This window comes from Hyperolius riggenbachi, chromosome 4 (genome assembly GCF_040937935.1).
Source record: "Hyperolius riggenbachi isolate aHypRig1 chromosome 4, aHypRig1.pri, whole genome shotgun sequence".
Lineage (NCBI taxonomy): Eukaryota > Metazoa > Chordata > Amphibia > Anura > Hyperoliidae > Hyperolius > Hyperolius riggenbachi.
Window position 1 is genome coordinate 131,186,668 of NC_090649.1, and position 16,712 is coordinate 131,203,379.

General features: G+C 46.8%; 1 protein-coding gene and 1 long non-coding RNA gene across 2 annotated transcripts in view; one reads left to right on the forward strand and one right to left on the reverse strand.

The window, feature by feature from the left end:
• LOC137571493 (uncharacterized) overlaps positions 1-16,712 on the reverse strand; it is a 116,024-nt gene that overhangs the window by 11,766 nt on the left and 87,546 nt on the right. The window lies entirely within an intron of this gene.
• The window catches only part of INPP5D (inositol polyphosphate-5-phosphatase D), a 167,269-nt gene continuing 154,960 nt past the window's right edge, over positions 4,404-16,712 (forward strand). Inside the window, exons 1-2 of the mRNA XM_068280692.1 lie at positions 4,404-4,653; positions 8,787-8,850. Of these exons, the coding sequence (XP_068136793.1) occupies positions 4,520-4,653; positions 8,787-8,850 (198 nt within the window). The 5' untranslated portion in view covers positions 4,404-4,519. The remainder of the gene's footprint in view (positions 4,654-8,786; positions 8,851-16,712) is intronic.

Here is a 16,712-nt window from a genome sequence, read left to right on the forward strand (position 1 = left end):
TTTCAAATTACAAGTGCTTAGAAAAGCGCTGCTAGTCGGTCCTAGGCCTTACAGATATTCTACTACAGCTAAACCTAATCCTACTCTCAGCCCTCCCCTGGTGATGCCTAAACAGATCCTCCTGGTTGCTGCCTAACCCTGAGGCCCCGTTCACACTTGCGGTTTTTTAAAAAACGGACCGGATCCGGATCGGACCGGACCCATACGGATCCGATCCGGATCCGGTCCGTTTGCATACGTTTTTCATCAGGTATGAATACGGCTGCGAGCCGGATCCTTTTTTTAAAGAGATAACACTATATAAATTCCTGGGGTCTGGGAGGTCAGCAAAAGCGCTGGGATCATTGTTGGAGAGAGCTTGATGTGTGCAGACCATCCTTGGCTACAGAGACTGCAGTTTGGACCATGGATCCAGTGGTTTTGTACACTTTTTACCTGGGAATACTCTCCTTTTTGGTGTTCACCTATTATGTGGGGAGAAGGTGTGCTCCTCGCAGGAGATGGTGGGTGCATCCTCTACTAGCCAGGAGGCAGAGAAAGGGAGTTCCAGACCCTCTACTGAGACCTGAGACGACACCCAGAGAAGTTCTACAGGTATACTCGGATGTCCATACCTCTGTAAGTATCCAGACCTAAACACACCATCCCTAAACACCCCACAACACCTCACCCCTGTATACCTAGCTAAACAAATCAAATCCTGGGATACAGGAAAGTCAACATGACATGGCAAGGCCTAGTTGTACTTTGAACCATGCCATGTCATGTTGTAAAAGGTTTCCTGCCTCACAGAATCCGAAGATCATGTCCAAGGGAGTGTGTTTGGTCCATTGGGGCCTGCAAAAGAACCAAAAAAGTGATATATTGGCCCATAGGCCTACAAGTGCTAATAGTGCAATATGGCCACCAAGGCCAACAAGTAAAATGTGCATTTTTTTTCAAAAGACATGCAAATGGGCCACTAGGCCAACAACATAATCGTGGTGCTTTGAGGGGGACACTAGGCCCTATAAGGACATACAAAACCTAATCACTTGGACGCGGTCCTCTGAACCTTGGATGAAGGAGACAGGGCAGGAAAAGGCTTGGCTCTTCCCTGTCCAAGTCTCCTTCGTCCAAGGTTCCAAGGGTCACTTGCAAGGGTGAGGAACAACTAGAGAGTGGGGAACAAGAACAACAAACGGCAGAGGTGCAGGACATAGCTTGTGCAGAGGTGCAGGGCATAGCTGCCCTAAAAGCACTCTGTGACCCAGGTATAGTGTCTTTGGGGGACACCAGGCCCTAAATGTAAGTACTTTAAAAACCTAACCACTTGCACGCTGTCCTCCGAACCTTGGATGAAGGAGACAGGGCAGGAAAAGGCTTGGCTCTTTCCTGTCCAGGTCTCCTTCGTCCAAGGTTCCAAGGGTCACGTGCAAGGGTGAGGAACAACTAGAGTGGGGAACAAGAACAAACTGCAGAGGTGCAGGACATAGCTTGTGCAGGGCATAGCTGCCCAAGGTGCCTTTGGGGGACACCAGGCCCTAAGTTTAAAGGACTTTAAAAACCTAAGTACTTGGACATGGTCATCGGAACCCCTCTGAACCTTGGTTGATTGAGACGGGGCAAGGAAAAGGTTTGGCTAAAGCCCTGTGCTGGTCTCCTTCCTCCAAAGTTCAGAGGGATTCAGAGGACCATGTCCAGGAACAAGAGGAAATTTGGTCAAATGTTAGGGTCTACAGCACTTGTTGGGAACATGGGAGGTGCTGCCTGGAACTCAGGACTGTATTGGGTGCTGGTGCTCCCTGGGGGGGGTGGCTTCCTCACCCCGGCCCAAATTGTGTTGGCGCGCTTGATGGCAAACACATCCGGATTCAGAAAACCGTGGGGAGTGGCAGCCATTATTTGTAACTATAAAAAATACTTTAGCATTGTGCTAATGGCAGTGGCCGATGCGAACTACAACTTTGTCTATGTGGATGTGGGGTCGTACGGAAGTTCCAATGACTCTGGAATCTTCCAGCGTACGGCCCTTTACCAGCGGATGGAACAAGGCAGACAGCATCTCCCTGGTGACAGAACATGGCCTGGGACAAGGGCACCGGCCTACCCCTATGTGTTTGTGGGGGACGAGGCCTTCGCCTTGTCCAGCCATGTGATAAGGCTGTACCCAGACAGGGGCCTTGATGCCAGGCAGCTCCACTTCAACGCTCGGTTGAGCCGAGCTCGGAGAATGGTGGAATGCACATTTGGGATCCTGGTGTCAAAGTGGAGGGTGTTCCACACGCCGATGCTGTTGAAGCCGGACAACGCAGTCGACGTCGTGAAGGCAGCATGCATCCTCCACAACTTTGTGCGCCAGGAAGAAAAGGACACTCTGGAACCCCCAAATGTGCTTCCACTGCTGCTGTTGAGGAGGTATGCCACCAGGCCAAGGGCAGTGTCCCTCCGCAACAGGGACCTACTAAAAAACTATTTTCATACCCCTCCAGGACGACCCTGAATACTGTTTTGTTTTTACTGTAGTTTGTTAGTTTTTACCATTTTTTACTATTTGTTATTTTTTTCAGTTAGTATTCTTACATTTTTTGAAACGTGCAATAAAAATGTGGTTTACAATTTTCATTGGTGCATCTGGATGTTGTTTGCGCTCAGAGCATGCGTGTCTAGGCCACAGGATTGCACTTGCGGCCCAGACATGCATGCTACAAGGGTGTGGCAGGGCAACAGGTGGGTGGGACACAAGTGGGTAGGCCCCGGCCCAGGTGGGTGGGACACAAGTGGGTAGGCCACGGCCCAGGTGGGTGGGACACAAGTGGGTAGGCCACCGCCCAGGTGGGTGGGACACAAGTGGGTAGGCCACCGCCCAGGTGGGTGGGACACAAGTGGGTAGGCCACGGCCCAGGTGGGTCGGACACAAGTGGGTGGGCCACGGCCCAGGTGGGCCAAGGCACAGGTGGGTGGGCCATGGCACAGGTGGGTGGGCCACGGCGCAGGTGGGATACAGGTGGCAGGGCAACAGGTGGGTGGGCAACACATAGGTGGGTGACATCAATAGCAAAAGTGGAATACATTACAATCAAACAAAACACGTATGAAAAGCCACAAGCCCCCCAAAACAACACTTGTAGTCAACATACCCTCTGCCGCTTGCTGTTTGCGGTTCAGGTGTTCGAACCCCTCCACGTACAACTTGACTATATTCTGCCACAGCTTTCTGCATAGCCTCACGTTGCTGTGGTCTTTGTCCCCCTTGTCCCACAGGGCAGGTATCTGCTGCACTTGTAGAATCAGGTCCTCCGCTGTGTAGGGCCTCACCTCCACATCCGACATACTTCCAAACAGCTCCAGCACAAAGTCACTGCTGCTCCACTCCAGAAATGCTGGGCCCATGTGTCCATCCAAAATGGCCGCTATTACCATAGAAAACGCATAGGAAGTGGGGTAGAACATCCTGTTTTTATAGCCAGTGTGTTCTCTGCTTTCCGTTTCCCATTGGTTTCTATTGCCGGATGGTGCAGTCAGGCTTCGCTCCGGGTGCGTCGGCCGGATGATCCGGACCCAAAAAATAGCGCATGTTGGAAAAGTGTCTGGAGTCCGGATCCGATCCGGCTCTGGTCAGTAAGGAACGGACGCATAGACTTTGCATTACTATGCCGAACGTCCGTTCCGTTTGTACAGTATACGGTCCGGATCCGGCACGGCAAATCCGGACAGCGAACACTAATGTGAACCAGGCCTAAGACCCCCTGGTAGTGCGCCAACGAAGGTAAATTTCAGTGCCCGATTAGCAGCAAAATAGGCCATTTGCTTCGGACAGACTTGCGGAAAAAAGTAGCTTGCAGATAACTGTATTGCGGTATTGCATAGCGGCCGTGGCTTTTATCATAGGTGCCTATGGCAGTGCCTTTTTCCTGATCATGATTTACAACAGGTAAGTATGCATTTTATAATGTAACAATTGCCCCATCCAGCATTAGTCACCAATTCTAGACCAGGACAAGTACTGTAAGCTATACAGGTCCATTGCCACTTCTACAGTCTTCTCTACTGTTCTCAAAACTCTGTATATCAAGCCCATTAAATTACAATTGTATGCTTGCAGGCAGAGCAGTAATAACACTGGAGTGTGGGGAACATTCAGTTCATTCAGTTGTACAGTCTGGAATTCCTCTAAATCTAGTTACTCGAGACTTCTGAACCAACTACAAGCACCTGCCGCTACTGAATCACCAGCAAAGTGCAGTTTGATGCAGCTATATCTAGTAGTTCTACAAACACCTGGTAGATTGTCATGAGTTTATTTCACCCCCTCCCTTCTCTGTTGTGGTTATAATAAGGAAGTCCCCATGTTTCTGTTTCCTCTGCATCTCTGTGTTTAAAACAGGAAACTAAAACACAGAATAGGAGAACTAGCAGAGGACAGTTACACAGCTGAACAAGGACATCAGTGGTTAGTTCAGCTGAAGCTGCTGGGGTCTGATACTGCAATCAGAGGGGTGTCCTCTGCAGGGACTGCATCTGGCTGACACTTCCTGAGATGTCCCTCCCCTGGTATCATGGAAATATCACTCGCTCCAAGGCTGAGGACCTGTTGTCACAGGCTGGGAAAGATGGAAGTTACTTAGTACGAGACAGTGAATCCGTGTGCCGGGCATATGCTCTCTGCGTACTGTAAGTGGCATATTCTAAATTAAATATACTGTATCTTTTCTTGGTGTTGTACTTAAATTTTAGAGGAAGGTGAAGACTGAAGTGTTCGGCTCCTTGCTAGTTGCGTGTGGTCTGGTATTCGGATCCTTGTGTACTATGTACGTTGTGTTGCAATAGAATCGCAATGCAACGGTCCCAAAAAGTTGCGTTGCATGTCTAACGTGCACTGGTACTTTTCTGCAGTGTTGATTTGCAACGCAACACATTATGACGCAGTGACGCAGTACCATTGAAGTATTCTTTACTGACAGTATAAATACACTGCATGCAGCATGTTATCCCGATGGAACCCAGCGCATTGCACCGCTACACGATGTGCGAGCCCCATAGGAATATCATTGCATCACGTTGTGATGCGATGATCTGTTGTGACAATGGACATATTGTGCAAGGAGCCTTACCCATTACAATCAATAAGTGGTTAGCTTTAATTTTCTAATCTTAGGGTCCTCTTATACTGGTGCGCAGCAGCAGCGCGAATCCGAATAATCGCATCGCACTGTGCAGTATACCCGCAATGCAACTGAAGAAAATAAAAATAAACACGCAAATTCTGGTGCCCCTCCGGGGGTCGCAGGATAACACTGCAGCCTTTATGTTACTGCTGTAAGTAATACTAGTGGCTAGAAATAATGTGCCCCAGCATTGCCTTGACTTGTATACGGCTCCGTTATCACCGGGTCCACTGCTGGACAGTTTCCTCGAGGACTGCAGCAGACTAATAAACCTGGGTCCTTTTCACACGTTAAATGTTGACGTGTCCAGCTTTATCCATTCTGTTTCTGTAAAGGACAAACACGACAGGTATGATTTTCTTTGAGCAGCAGATGTGTTCCCATTCTTCTGATAAAGCGGTATGTGTCCATTCCACACACTGAAATATACAGGTGGAGCTGTACAGCATATTCATGCAACATGGAAAATGTGAAATTAGATGCTATCTGGAAAAGTGTGCTGCAAGGAATTGTCATAAAATGGAAAAGTGATTTGTGAAAGGGCCCAGAAAGAATTGCAGTTTTTAACCTGACTAATATTCGCTGTCTACTGACATGCAATTAAACCGTTTTCCTTGGGGGTCTAAGTATGAAGGTGCCGAGTAGATTTTTTTAGGCATAAATCAAATAAGGGAGCGGGGTATAGACATTTTTTAAATATTGTCTATAACAATATTTTTATCATTTCTTCATCTTTATCTGAGATAGAATAATAAATGTTAAAATAACGGTAATAAAGTCACTAGATCTCATCTCTAACAATGAAAAGTTAAACATGTACAGTCGTAATAAGTATAGTAAAACATTTGTAAATATTCCCAATATTTTGCTACTACTAAACCTAACCCTACTCTGACATAGAATCCCTTACCAATGTCTAACCCTAAGACTCCCCCTGGTGGTACCTAACCCTAAGACCACCCCCCCCCCCGCGGAGCCTAACCGTAAGACCCCCCCTTCCCAATGCCTAACCCTAAAACCTCCTTTTTCCGCTGAAAATAACGTTAATACGAAAAGCTATACACTTCTAAAATACATTTCAAAATGATAATTTACAATATTACAATTGTCAAAAAATTTTAACAATATTTTTCAAAGCACGATTTCTCAAAAAAAAAAAAATTCGGTTGGACGGGCCCAGCCCCCTCTATCAAGCACCCAAATTTCTTCTTTGGCGCCCAATAGCCGACATTTTGTATAAGTGCCTAAGGGGTGCCGAAATAGTCCATTAGCCCCAGGCGCCCAAATTTCACACCTGATTTTTGTGTTGCAGAGCGATGCCATGCTCATGCTGCCTCATCCCACCGCAATGCAAAAAATGACTGACATGACCCTGCGGCAGGGCGCGTCAACAGGGTTATATGCATAGTGCCGCCCACACTCAGTGACCTACTCCCTGCTAGACAGGAAGTACACACATGACAGTGTTCAGGTCACACATACTGCGTCGCCCAATGACTTATATTTCCCCAAGCACGGTACGTTATGTGCGGGGCTTGCGGTAACCCGCTGTAGGCTGTGTGGCGGGTTGAACACTTTCGATGCAATGTGAGCCGGTAAGTGTAAAGGCCTCATTGACTTGCATTGCCGTTGCGTTACCCAGCGGTAAAACAGGTTAATGCATTGCACACTTGCAATGCATGTGTAAAAGAAGCCTGACGTTTTCCAACAAACAATGGTTGGGGCTATGAACTACTAGACCAGCGTTCCCCAACATTACTGCATGCACCTGTTTAATAATTGAAATGACCCAGAACTCATTGTTGGGTAACATCTCAAGTACCCCCTTGAAGAATGTACATGTTATGAGTGCTCCATAATTGTGCACAAATGCATTTCAAACATTCCTTGTTTATGTAGAATTTTTCTTTCTATGGCCCTGATTCACAAAACAGCTGTAAGATTGCAGTGTGAAGAGAGCGCACTGCAATTTTACCATTACTAATGCCGGTGGAGCTCTGCCCATTAGCGCCAGGCACACATTACCAGGGTAATGAGCATGTTGCTATGGTGACGTGTTACCATAAAGATAATGTGCGTGTTGCTATTAGATTAACTGGCAGTGCTTCCCCCCCGTTAGTACCGCTCCCTGCGCATGGCAATCTAACTGCAGTTTGGTGAATTGGGGCCTATAAGAGAATCAAAGAATGCTGAGATTATTGTCTGATTATTTTCAAACATTTTATGCTTTCCATATATAAAAATTTAGTTTTCATCATTTGATTTGTGTTTTAATTTGCCGTCTGCCTTGCTGTCCCCCGCATGCCAAATAGCAAACCTTGTATTTTGGTTGGTTGATGGACTTTGGGCTTGGTTCCTTTATCATAATTTACTGGCTAGCTCCCTAAACAGAACTAAAATCTAGTTACTAAAAAAAGTAACCACTCTCTGAATACAGTATGGGGGAAGGAGGAACTTGCTGTGCAATTTTAAAATGCACATTAAAAAAAAAATGCATTGGAAAATGCATCCCAATGTGATTTGTGTGCGGCCCAACTAGACTAACATTATGTGTGATTTCTGCTACGCGTCCTTCCTGCCTAAGGGCTGGAACCCACTAGAAAGATTTTTTGAGCTTTTAGGGAGCGATTCAAAATGCTATCGATTTCCCTAAACGCTCAGCTAATGTTAATGGGCCAAATTCCACTGGAGTGGTTGCGATTAGCAAAATCGCTATCGCAGGACATGCAGCATTTCAGTGGCGTTAGCGTTTCTGCAATGTAAAGTATATAAAGGCTGGCGTTATCACTCATGAATCGCTACACAGTGATTCGAGTGCAATTTTAAATTAATGCAAACTTTAAATAAAATTATGATACATTGAAAGGACCAATTAAAATCGCTAATCGCTACACAATCACTGGCAAAAAGCTTACACTTTAAAATCACCACCAGAATGGCCAGAAAACGCTCAAGAAACGCTCATTAAACGCATTAAAAATGCTTGGGATAGCGATTTGTAATTTGTGGTGGGTTCCAGGCCTTAAACTGAGCATGCAATTTAAGGGACACCTCATTATTTACATTTCAGCTTTAAACAAAAACCGCAAACAGTAAATTGTTCCCTTTTGTTCCGAAAACCTGAATTAAGAAAAGCAGAAAAAAAAAATGTCAGGAAGTGCATCTGATTTGCCTACTACAATTTGCATGCTATCTGCATGCAAGCTTACATCATTAACCATCTCTAGTCATATTTTGTGTATAGGCAATTCTGTAAAGGTGATTTTCTTAAAGGTGCCATTAACTTTACAATTCTCGCCAGATGCAACCTTTCAACGCTTTTTATGATCGTAAGTAATTGGATAGTAATTGATTTTTCACAAACAGGTCAATAGGGGCATTTTCTTTATTTAGTTACTATCATAAAATCCAACTTTTGGATGGATTGATCAAATTTTCTGTTCCAATTGACCACAGCATTGTTTTACATCGATTTTTTCCACACTGCTCAGTTTTCTGTACAATTCGATCGTAAAAAGTGCATTGAAAGATTGCATCCGATGGAAAAATTGTGGTGTTTATGGGCATCCCATAAATGTTATTGGTGTACTTTTACTACGAGATGAAGTGACTGATACATAACATGGTTTGTGCTTGCAGATTCAAGAACTGTGTTTACACTTACCGGATTTTACAGAACCCTGGAAAACAGCTTTCAGTTGAGGTCAGTGAGAGTCAATTTGTGTAGCAGTCTGCTGTGCATGTAACTTATTTTCCAGTCATTCAATGTTTGCTTTAGGGGGCCCAGCAGGAAACCTCATATGGAAATTCAGCTAACGTGATTGGGTGGAGGGCACCCTCTGGAACTGCTAGGTTTCCAATAGGTTGCAGTAAACGACGCCCACACTATCTTGCCCAATCACAATGCTTTGTGCTGTACAGGGGGCTGTGATTGGATAACTATTCCCCAATCACAGGTTTCCTGCTAGGTAGCCTAAACTAGACTAGCACCCAATGTTTGGCTGGGGACCCCATGATCTCTAGTTGTACCCCTATATCAGTGAATCCAATCAGTGTTGCAGTGTGAGATCAGCACTGCAGAACTCTAAGTTTTGGCACTCTTGGAGTAAAGTATGTACACACAGCCAATTCGGATTGGCCAATTTTACCACTGCCACGTAGTATGAGAGCTTACCTACACAATCTGTTCATAGTATTCAAAATCTGTGGACCCTCATACTACATGAAGGTGGTAAAATTGGCCAATCACAATTGGATGCATCTACCCAGCTTAAAGTGCCTATTAATGGTACAATCCTGATTGTACAATTTTACACATTACATAGAAGTGGTAAGATTTTATCATTAACGGGCACCTTTAAAGAGACTCCGTAACAAAAATTGCATCCTGTTTTTTATCATCCTACAAGTTCCAAAAGCTATTCTAATGTGTTCTGGCTTACTGCAGCACGTTCTACTATCACCATCTCTGTAATAAATCAACTTATCTCTTTTCAGACTTGTCAGCCTGTGTCTGGAAGGCTGCCAAGTTCTTCAGTGTTGTGGTTCTGTGATGCATCTCCCCCCTTCAGGCCCCTCTCTGCACACTGCCTGTGTATTATTTAGATTAGGGCAGCTTCTCTCTTATCTTTTACAAGCTGGATAAATACTCCTCTGAGCTGGCTGGGCTTTCACATACTGAGGAATTACATACAGGCAGAGCTGTCTGCACTCTGCAGGAAGAAACAGCCTGACACTTCAGTGGAAGATAGCTGCAGGGGGAAAGAAACACACAAATGATCTCTTGAGATTCAAAAAGAAGGGTGTATACAGCCTGCTTGTGTATGAATGTATTTTCTATGTGTGGACATACTGTACATCAACCTACTTCCTGTTTTGGTGGCCATTTTGTTTGTTTATAAACAAACTTTTTAAAACTGTTTTTAACCACTTAATGCGGCGGGGAGCGGCGAAATTGTGACAGAGGGTAATAGGAGATGTCCCCTAACGCACTGGTATGTTTACTTTTGTGCGATTTTAACAATACAGATTCTCTTTAAGGCTGGTTTCACACCAGGACGCTGCGTTTTAGGGGACGTTATGGTCGCATAACGTGCCCCTAACGCAACGCCAGGTGCTCCCTGCTTTGGACGTCAGAGTGAGCCACGTTTTGTAGCTCACTCTGGCGTCCGTGATGCCGTGATGCGTACTCTTGTGCGCATGCGGCATCACGTGGTCCCGCGGCCGCCGGCCAATCGCTGCACAGAGCGGCCGCTCCAGGAAGTAAACACTGAGTGCAGTGAATATTAATTAGCCATGTGCCTGGCTGCTCTCCGCTCCTCCCCAACGTTACTGAGCATGTGCAAGCTGTCTAACGCGGCTCTGCCGCTTAGAAAGTACTGCATGCAGTACGTTGTCTGGTGGCGCAGCGTTACTATGTAACGCAACGTGGGCACTGTGAACAGCCCATTGATTTTTCATTGCTGTGCGGTGGGGTGCGTTACAGGCTGCACTAACGTGCGCCTGTAACGTCCCACTGTGAAACCAGCCTAAATGTGCCTGGGCGCTTGAACTGTTTCCCAGCAAGCTCTGCTCCCAGGTTCACGTAGTGCAACCCAAGTAAGAGCCTCTCCCAGCTTCTGCTTTTAGGAGTCACCTGACTTTACTAAGCAGCACTAAAGTGCTATAGACAGACATTTTGCTACAGTGGAGAGGAGCATATGAGGCTTAAAGTGGATCCGAGATGAACTTTTACTCATTGCATAATTGTGTTCCTTTCCTATAGTTTATAGAGCATTCCTCAAGCCAAGTACTTTTTTGTTTTTGTTTTAATACTCTAATTCCCTATAAACTAAATAAGCCCCACCCACAGTTTTCAGAGAGCCTTGGCAGTAGCAAGGGCTCATGGGAGCTCAGTCTGGGCAGGAGGAGGGGGAGGTATTACTAGCCAGAGATTTCAGAGGCAGAGGGGAGGAGGGAGGAGGAGGGAGGAGGAGGGATTAGCTTTTTTTCAGTCTGAGTGCTGATGGTGCAGATAAGCCTGCCTCTGTGTAATGTTTACAAACAACGTGGCTGCTGTCATTGTATCACAGGAAGAAATAATCATATTCTATTAAAGCAGTATGCAGACAGATTTGCTGTTTAAACCATCTAAACTGTACATAAGATATATAAACAAGGTACTTGTTATAGTTCGTTTTTCATCTCGGATCCGCTTTAAGCAGATTTTATTGAAACTTGGTATACTACTTACTACACAGGCTGTGCTGAGCAGAACTAGTAAGTACTTAGATACTATTGGAGAGGTAAAATAATAATGGAGACTCAGTAAAAAAAAAACTTTGCCTCTAGGCACACTTGAACAATAGATTAGCAGCCTTCCTATGGTTATTAATTGCATGTTATATATACAGAGTACAGTCATGTGGAAAATACAGTCCTTATAATGGCAACATATTTAAAGTTGCTCCCTTTAGTGCACCTATTCAAAGACTGCAGTAAACGTGTCGGATGGAGTCTGACATATGCTAGTAGGATTAAGCTGTATCTCTTGCCAATGCCTGCCCTCATCATGTCAGTCACCAGCATTGGCTGTCTAAAGCTCTAAACTAAGAAGAGGTGCTCTAGATTAGCTGAGCGGCAACAGAGAAAAAGCAACACTAATGAGACTTCATTTCATACAAAAAAGAAGCTACACAACTTTAGAATTGCACTCTTTGCGGCATAACAGTTCTACTTTTCATCCATTATCCTCCCACAATTGAAATTTTTATTTTATTTTATGTAGCCTTTTATGCAGCCCAGAGGCATTGCTAGGATCCTTAGATTCGGGGCACTCCAGCTGAAAGAATGTGGGTGTGGTCATGGTCAGGGGCGAGCCTGGGGTGCCTGGCACCTGGGTGCAAGATTTTCTCTGGCGCCTATGGGAGTGGTTAAATTTACCGCGCCCAACCACATAACCACACCCATGTCCTGCCTAATCACACCCACACCTTCCACCTCTTTCCGCATGCATGTGATACCCCATTCCTACCCCTCTTCCATGGGCTTGCTCCTGGCTGGCTTTGGCTTCCTGCGAGTCTGCTAGTCTCTGGACTGACTCAGGCTGAGAGGCTCTGCGAGTGCGACGCAGTCACACACTGCGTATTTATGGCTGCCTGCGGCCACCCTACTCTCGCTGTCGTAGGCTCCTCCCCCCGCCAAGCCCAAGCGTGAGGTGGGCTGCCTGTATCTTTCTCGTTGCGCCGCGCAGCCTGCCAGTGTTGCCAACCTTTCACGTTATTTTTTTACTGACAAATACCTAAAAATTTACTGACAAAAGATTATTTTTACTGACAAAATTTCCCCACTAAATGCACATAAGAGACAGCTTTTCCCCATGTAAATGCACATAACAAGAGACAGCTTTTCCCCATGTAAATGCACATAAGAGACCGCTTTTCACCAGCAAATGCACATAACAAGAGACCGCTTTTCACCAGCAAATGCACATAAGAAAACAGCTTTTCACCAGCAAATGCACATAAGAAGACAGCTTTTCACCAGCAAATGCACATAAGAGAGATTTTCACCAGTAAATTCACATAATGACAAACAGACAGTGTCCCCAGAATATATAGCCAGGGATATATGTCCCCAGGATAGGTAGCCAGGGGGTATATGCGCCCAGGATAGGTAGCCAGGGGGTATATGCGCCCAGGATAGGTAGCCAGGGGGTATATGCGCCCAGGATAGGTAGCCAGGGGGTATATGCGCCCAGGATAGGTAGCCAGGGGGTATGTGCGCCCAGGATAGGTAGCCAGGGGGTATGTGCGCCCAGGATAGGTAGCCAGGGGGTATGTGCGCCCAGGATAGGTAGCCAGGGGGTATGTGCGCCCAGGATAGGTAGCCAGGGGGTATGTGCGCCCAGGATAGGTAGCCAGGGGGTATGTGCGCCCAGGATAGGTAGCCAGGGGGTATGTGCGCCCAGGATAGGTAGCCAGGGGGTATGTGCGCCCAGGATAGGTAGCCAGGGGGTATGTGCGCCCAGGATAGGTAGCCAGGGGGTATGTGCGCCCAGGATAGGTAGCCAGGGGGTATGTGCGCCCAGGATAGGTAGCCAGGGGGTATGTGCGCCCAGGATAGGTAGCCAGGTGGTATCTGTGCCCAAGATAGGTAGCCAGGGGGTATCTGTGCCCAGGATAGGTAGCCAGGGGGTATGTGCACCCAGGATAGGTAGCCAGGGGGTATGTGCGCCCAGGATAGGTAGCCAGGGGGTATGTGCGCCCAGGATAGGTAGCCAGGGGGTATGTGCGCCCAGGATAGGTAGCCAGGGGGTATGTGCGCCCAGGATAGGTAGCCAGGGGGTATGTGCGCCCAGGATAGGTAGCCAGGGGGTATCTGTGCCCAGGATAGCTAGTGAGTGACAGGAGAGCGCCCCGCCGCCGCCGCTCCCTCCTCCGCTCCCCCCTCCGCTCCCCCCTCACCTTTCAGCAGCTTCAGTCAGACCTCAATCAGCGGGCGACCCGACCAGGAAAAGGGCGCCGGACCTACCCGCTCTATATGCGGAAGTGATGTCACTTCCGCATATCAGTGCGGCGTGCTAGGTCCTAGCGCCCGCCCGCCTGATCGAGGTCTGACGAGGCGGCTAGAGGGAGGGAGCTTGAAGCGGCGGCCACAGGGGGAGAGCGGGGCCGGGCGGCGCCTCTCAGAGGCAGGCGCCTGGGTGCCTTGCACCCGCAGCACCCGCCCAGGCTCGGCCCTGGTCATGGTTGGAGGCAAATTTTCATGAATTTAACAGCGGCCTAAATAGGCCTGCCCAGAAAAATTTTTGGATGAAGAGACCTTAGCAGTGATGTAAAAGGTCTGCCGGGGAAGTTTAAACTCTGCTGTAGTGTATCCCACAAAAATAGATGTAATCTGACAGCATTTCACCAAAAAGACACGTAATCTGGTAGAAGTTCCTCCAAAATACAGATAATATGGCAGTGGTTCCCCCAAAATAGACACTGTGGCAGCAGCAGTTCCCCCAACATACACAATCTGGAAGCAGTTCCCCAAAATACGCGAAACCTGGTAGCGTAACACCCAAAATACATGTAATCTGGCAGCAGTGGTCCCCCAAACATACAATCTGGCAGTAGTTCCACAAAATACGTGTAATCTAGCAGGAGCCGTTCCCCTAACATACACAATCTGGCAGCGGTTCCCCAAAATACATTGAATCTGTTAACTGCGGTTCCCCAAAAATGCAGAAAATCTGACAGCAGTTCCCCAAAATAGGTACTCCAAGCATAGGTAGCCAGGTCTATAGGTGTCCCCGGTATAAGTAGCCATGAGTACAGTTGTCCCCAGAAGAGGTGGCAAGGTGTATATATGTCCCATAGGTAGCCAGGTGTATAGATCTCCACAGAATAGGTGACCAGGTGTATGTGTTTCATAAGTAGCCACTAGCCAGGTGTATAGTAGCCCCCAGTATATGTAGTCAGGGGTATATGTGCCCAGTATATGTAGCCAGAGGTGTATGTGCCCAGTATATGTAGCCAGAGGTATATGTGCCCAATATATGTAGGCAGGGGTATATGTGCCCAGTATATTTAGGCAGGGGTGTATGTGCCCAGTATATGTAGCCAGAGGTATATGTCCCCAATATATGTAGGCAGGGGTGTATGTGCCCAATATATGTAGTCGGGGGTATATGTCCCCAGTATACGTAGCCAGGGGTATATGTAGGCAGGGGTATATGTCCCCAGTATATGTCCCCAGTATATGTAGGCAGGGGTATATTTAGGCAGGGGTATATGTCCCCAGAATAGGTAGCCAGGTGTCCCCCCAGCAGGAGGGGAGCAGCGCAGAGAAGGAGAGCTGTGGGATCAGCGGTGGGGAATAGCGGACGTCTCCCCCTCCTTCCCTCACCTTGGGGCTCCCCCTTCCTCGCTCTCCCCTCCAGAACTAAGTGTTGTGCGGCGGCTGGCAGTGGGCAGAACTTACCTCCGTCTCGTTGCAGGCGCGGGATGGTCTAATGGATTTGCCGCTAGTCTGGTCCAGACCAGAGCAGCGGCACCAGAACTTCCGTCGCTTGGATCGAGACGGAGGTAAGTTCCGCCCGCTGCCAAACGCAGCACAAGAGGAGACATCCTCCCTTCCCCACTGTCCTCACAGCTCTTCTTCACTGCGCTGCTCCCCTCCACACATGCCAGGGTGGATGGCGTCAACCCTCTAAAAAAAAAAGCAGGTTGACATCCTCCACCCGCGTCCACGCCCCACTCGACCCCTGAGTCTCGGGAACTTAAAGTCATTCAGTTTTCAATAGCACTTATTTGCAGAAGATACACAACCATACCTCTCAGCCCCAGACCTCAACTCCCTCCTTAGACGTGTTCCTGATTGCTTCTCTGCTATATCCTCTTATGGTCTCTCACTTCCTAAACTTAATATGAGTAAAACGGAACTATTTTTCCACTGGCTGTCCACCTCTCTGCCTGATGTAACAAAATGTTAACACCCCTATGACTTCAGTTCCCAAAGCACGTTGCTCAGGGGTATTTGACTCCTCTGTCTTCTAGTATCCTCACATTCACTCTCTAACCAGCTCCTGTCATCTTTAGCTCAAAAAATGTATCGCATATCAAACTTTTTCTCATCCACTAAAATTGTAACACACGCTCTTATTGTATCTCATCTGGACAATTGTAACATACTACCTTGTCAACTACCAACAGACTGGCACACCTCCAAGGCTGTTCTATTCCATCTTTCTAATAATATTATTTTAAAAATAACACCACTTCTTGCTCCCCTGTCAAGCTCTTTATTGGCTGCCAATTAACCAGATAATCTACTTTAAACTCTTAGGCCCCATTCACACTTGAGATCACAAAACGCTAGCGATTAGCACCAGCGTTTTGTGCAGATTTTTACGTGATTAACGTGTATATTTCACTGAACATTTTTGCGTTTTTGAGCAATCGTGATTCAAATACAAAAAAACGCTAAAGAAATGCTGCATGTAGTGCGTTTAGCGCTAATCGTGGCAATGAGATCACTGCCATATAGTTAACATTGCACTCACGCTTTAAAAATTGCTAGCGATGGCAGATTCATCGATTAGCGGTAAATGTCCGCTAATCGCCAAGGTGTGAATGGGCCCTTAGGGCTGGTTTCACACCAAAATTGCTTTTTGAGCACTTTTCAAAGCGCCAGAATTTAAAACCGCTTGGCTAATGTAACCCTATGAGGGGATTCCCAGACGTGTTAGTATTTTTGTTAAAAAATTGCGAACATGCATGTAGCATTTTTGGAGCAATTCATATTGAATGAATGAGCAAATTCGCACATTCAAAAATCGCTTTGCAAAATCGCAGTCACTTAGCACTAGCAATTTTTTCGGTGTGAACTAAGCCTAAATTTAAACATACAAAGCTCTCTACTATCTCTCCCTGTTAGCTCAGTTTCAGCGGAGGCAGCTACAAGATGACTTAGCAGAATAATCTGCAACCCAGGTTAAAGTTCTCCCCCAATCCAAGTGAATACCCTCTCTTCCAGCTGGGAGATACAGAACCACAAACACTTAAATTGGTGGAACAGCATCTGAAATCTTTATTTACA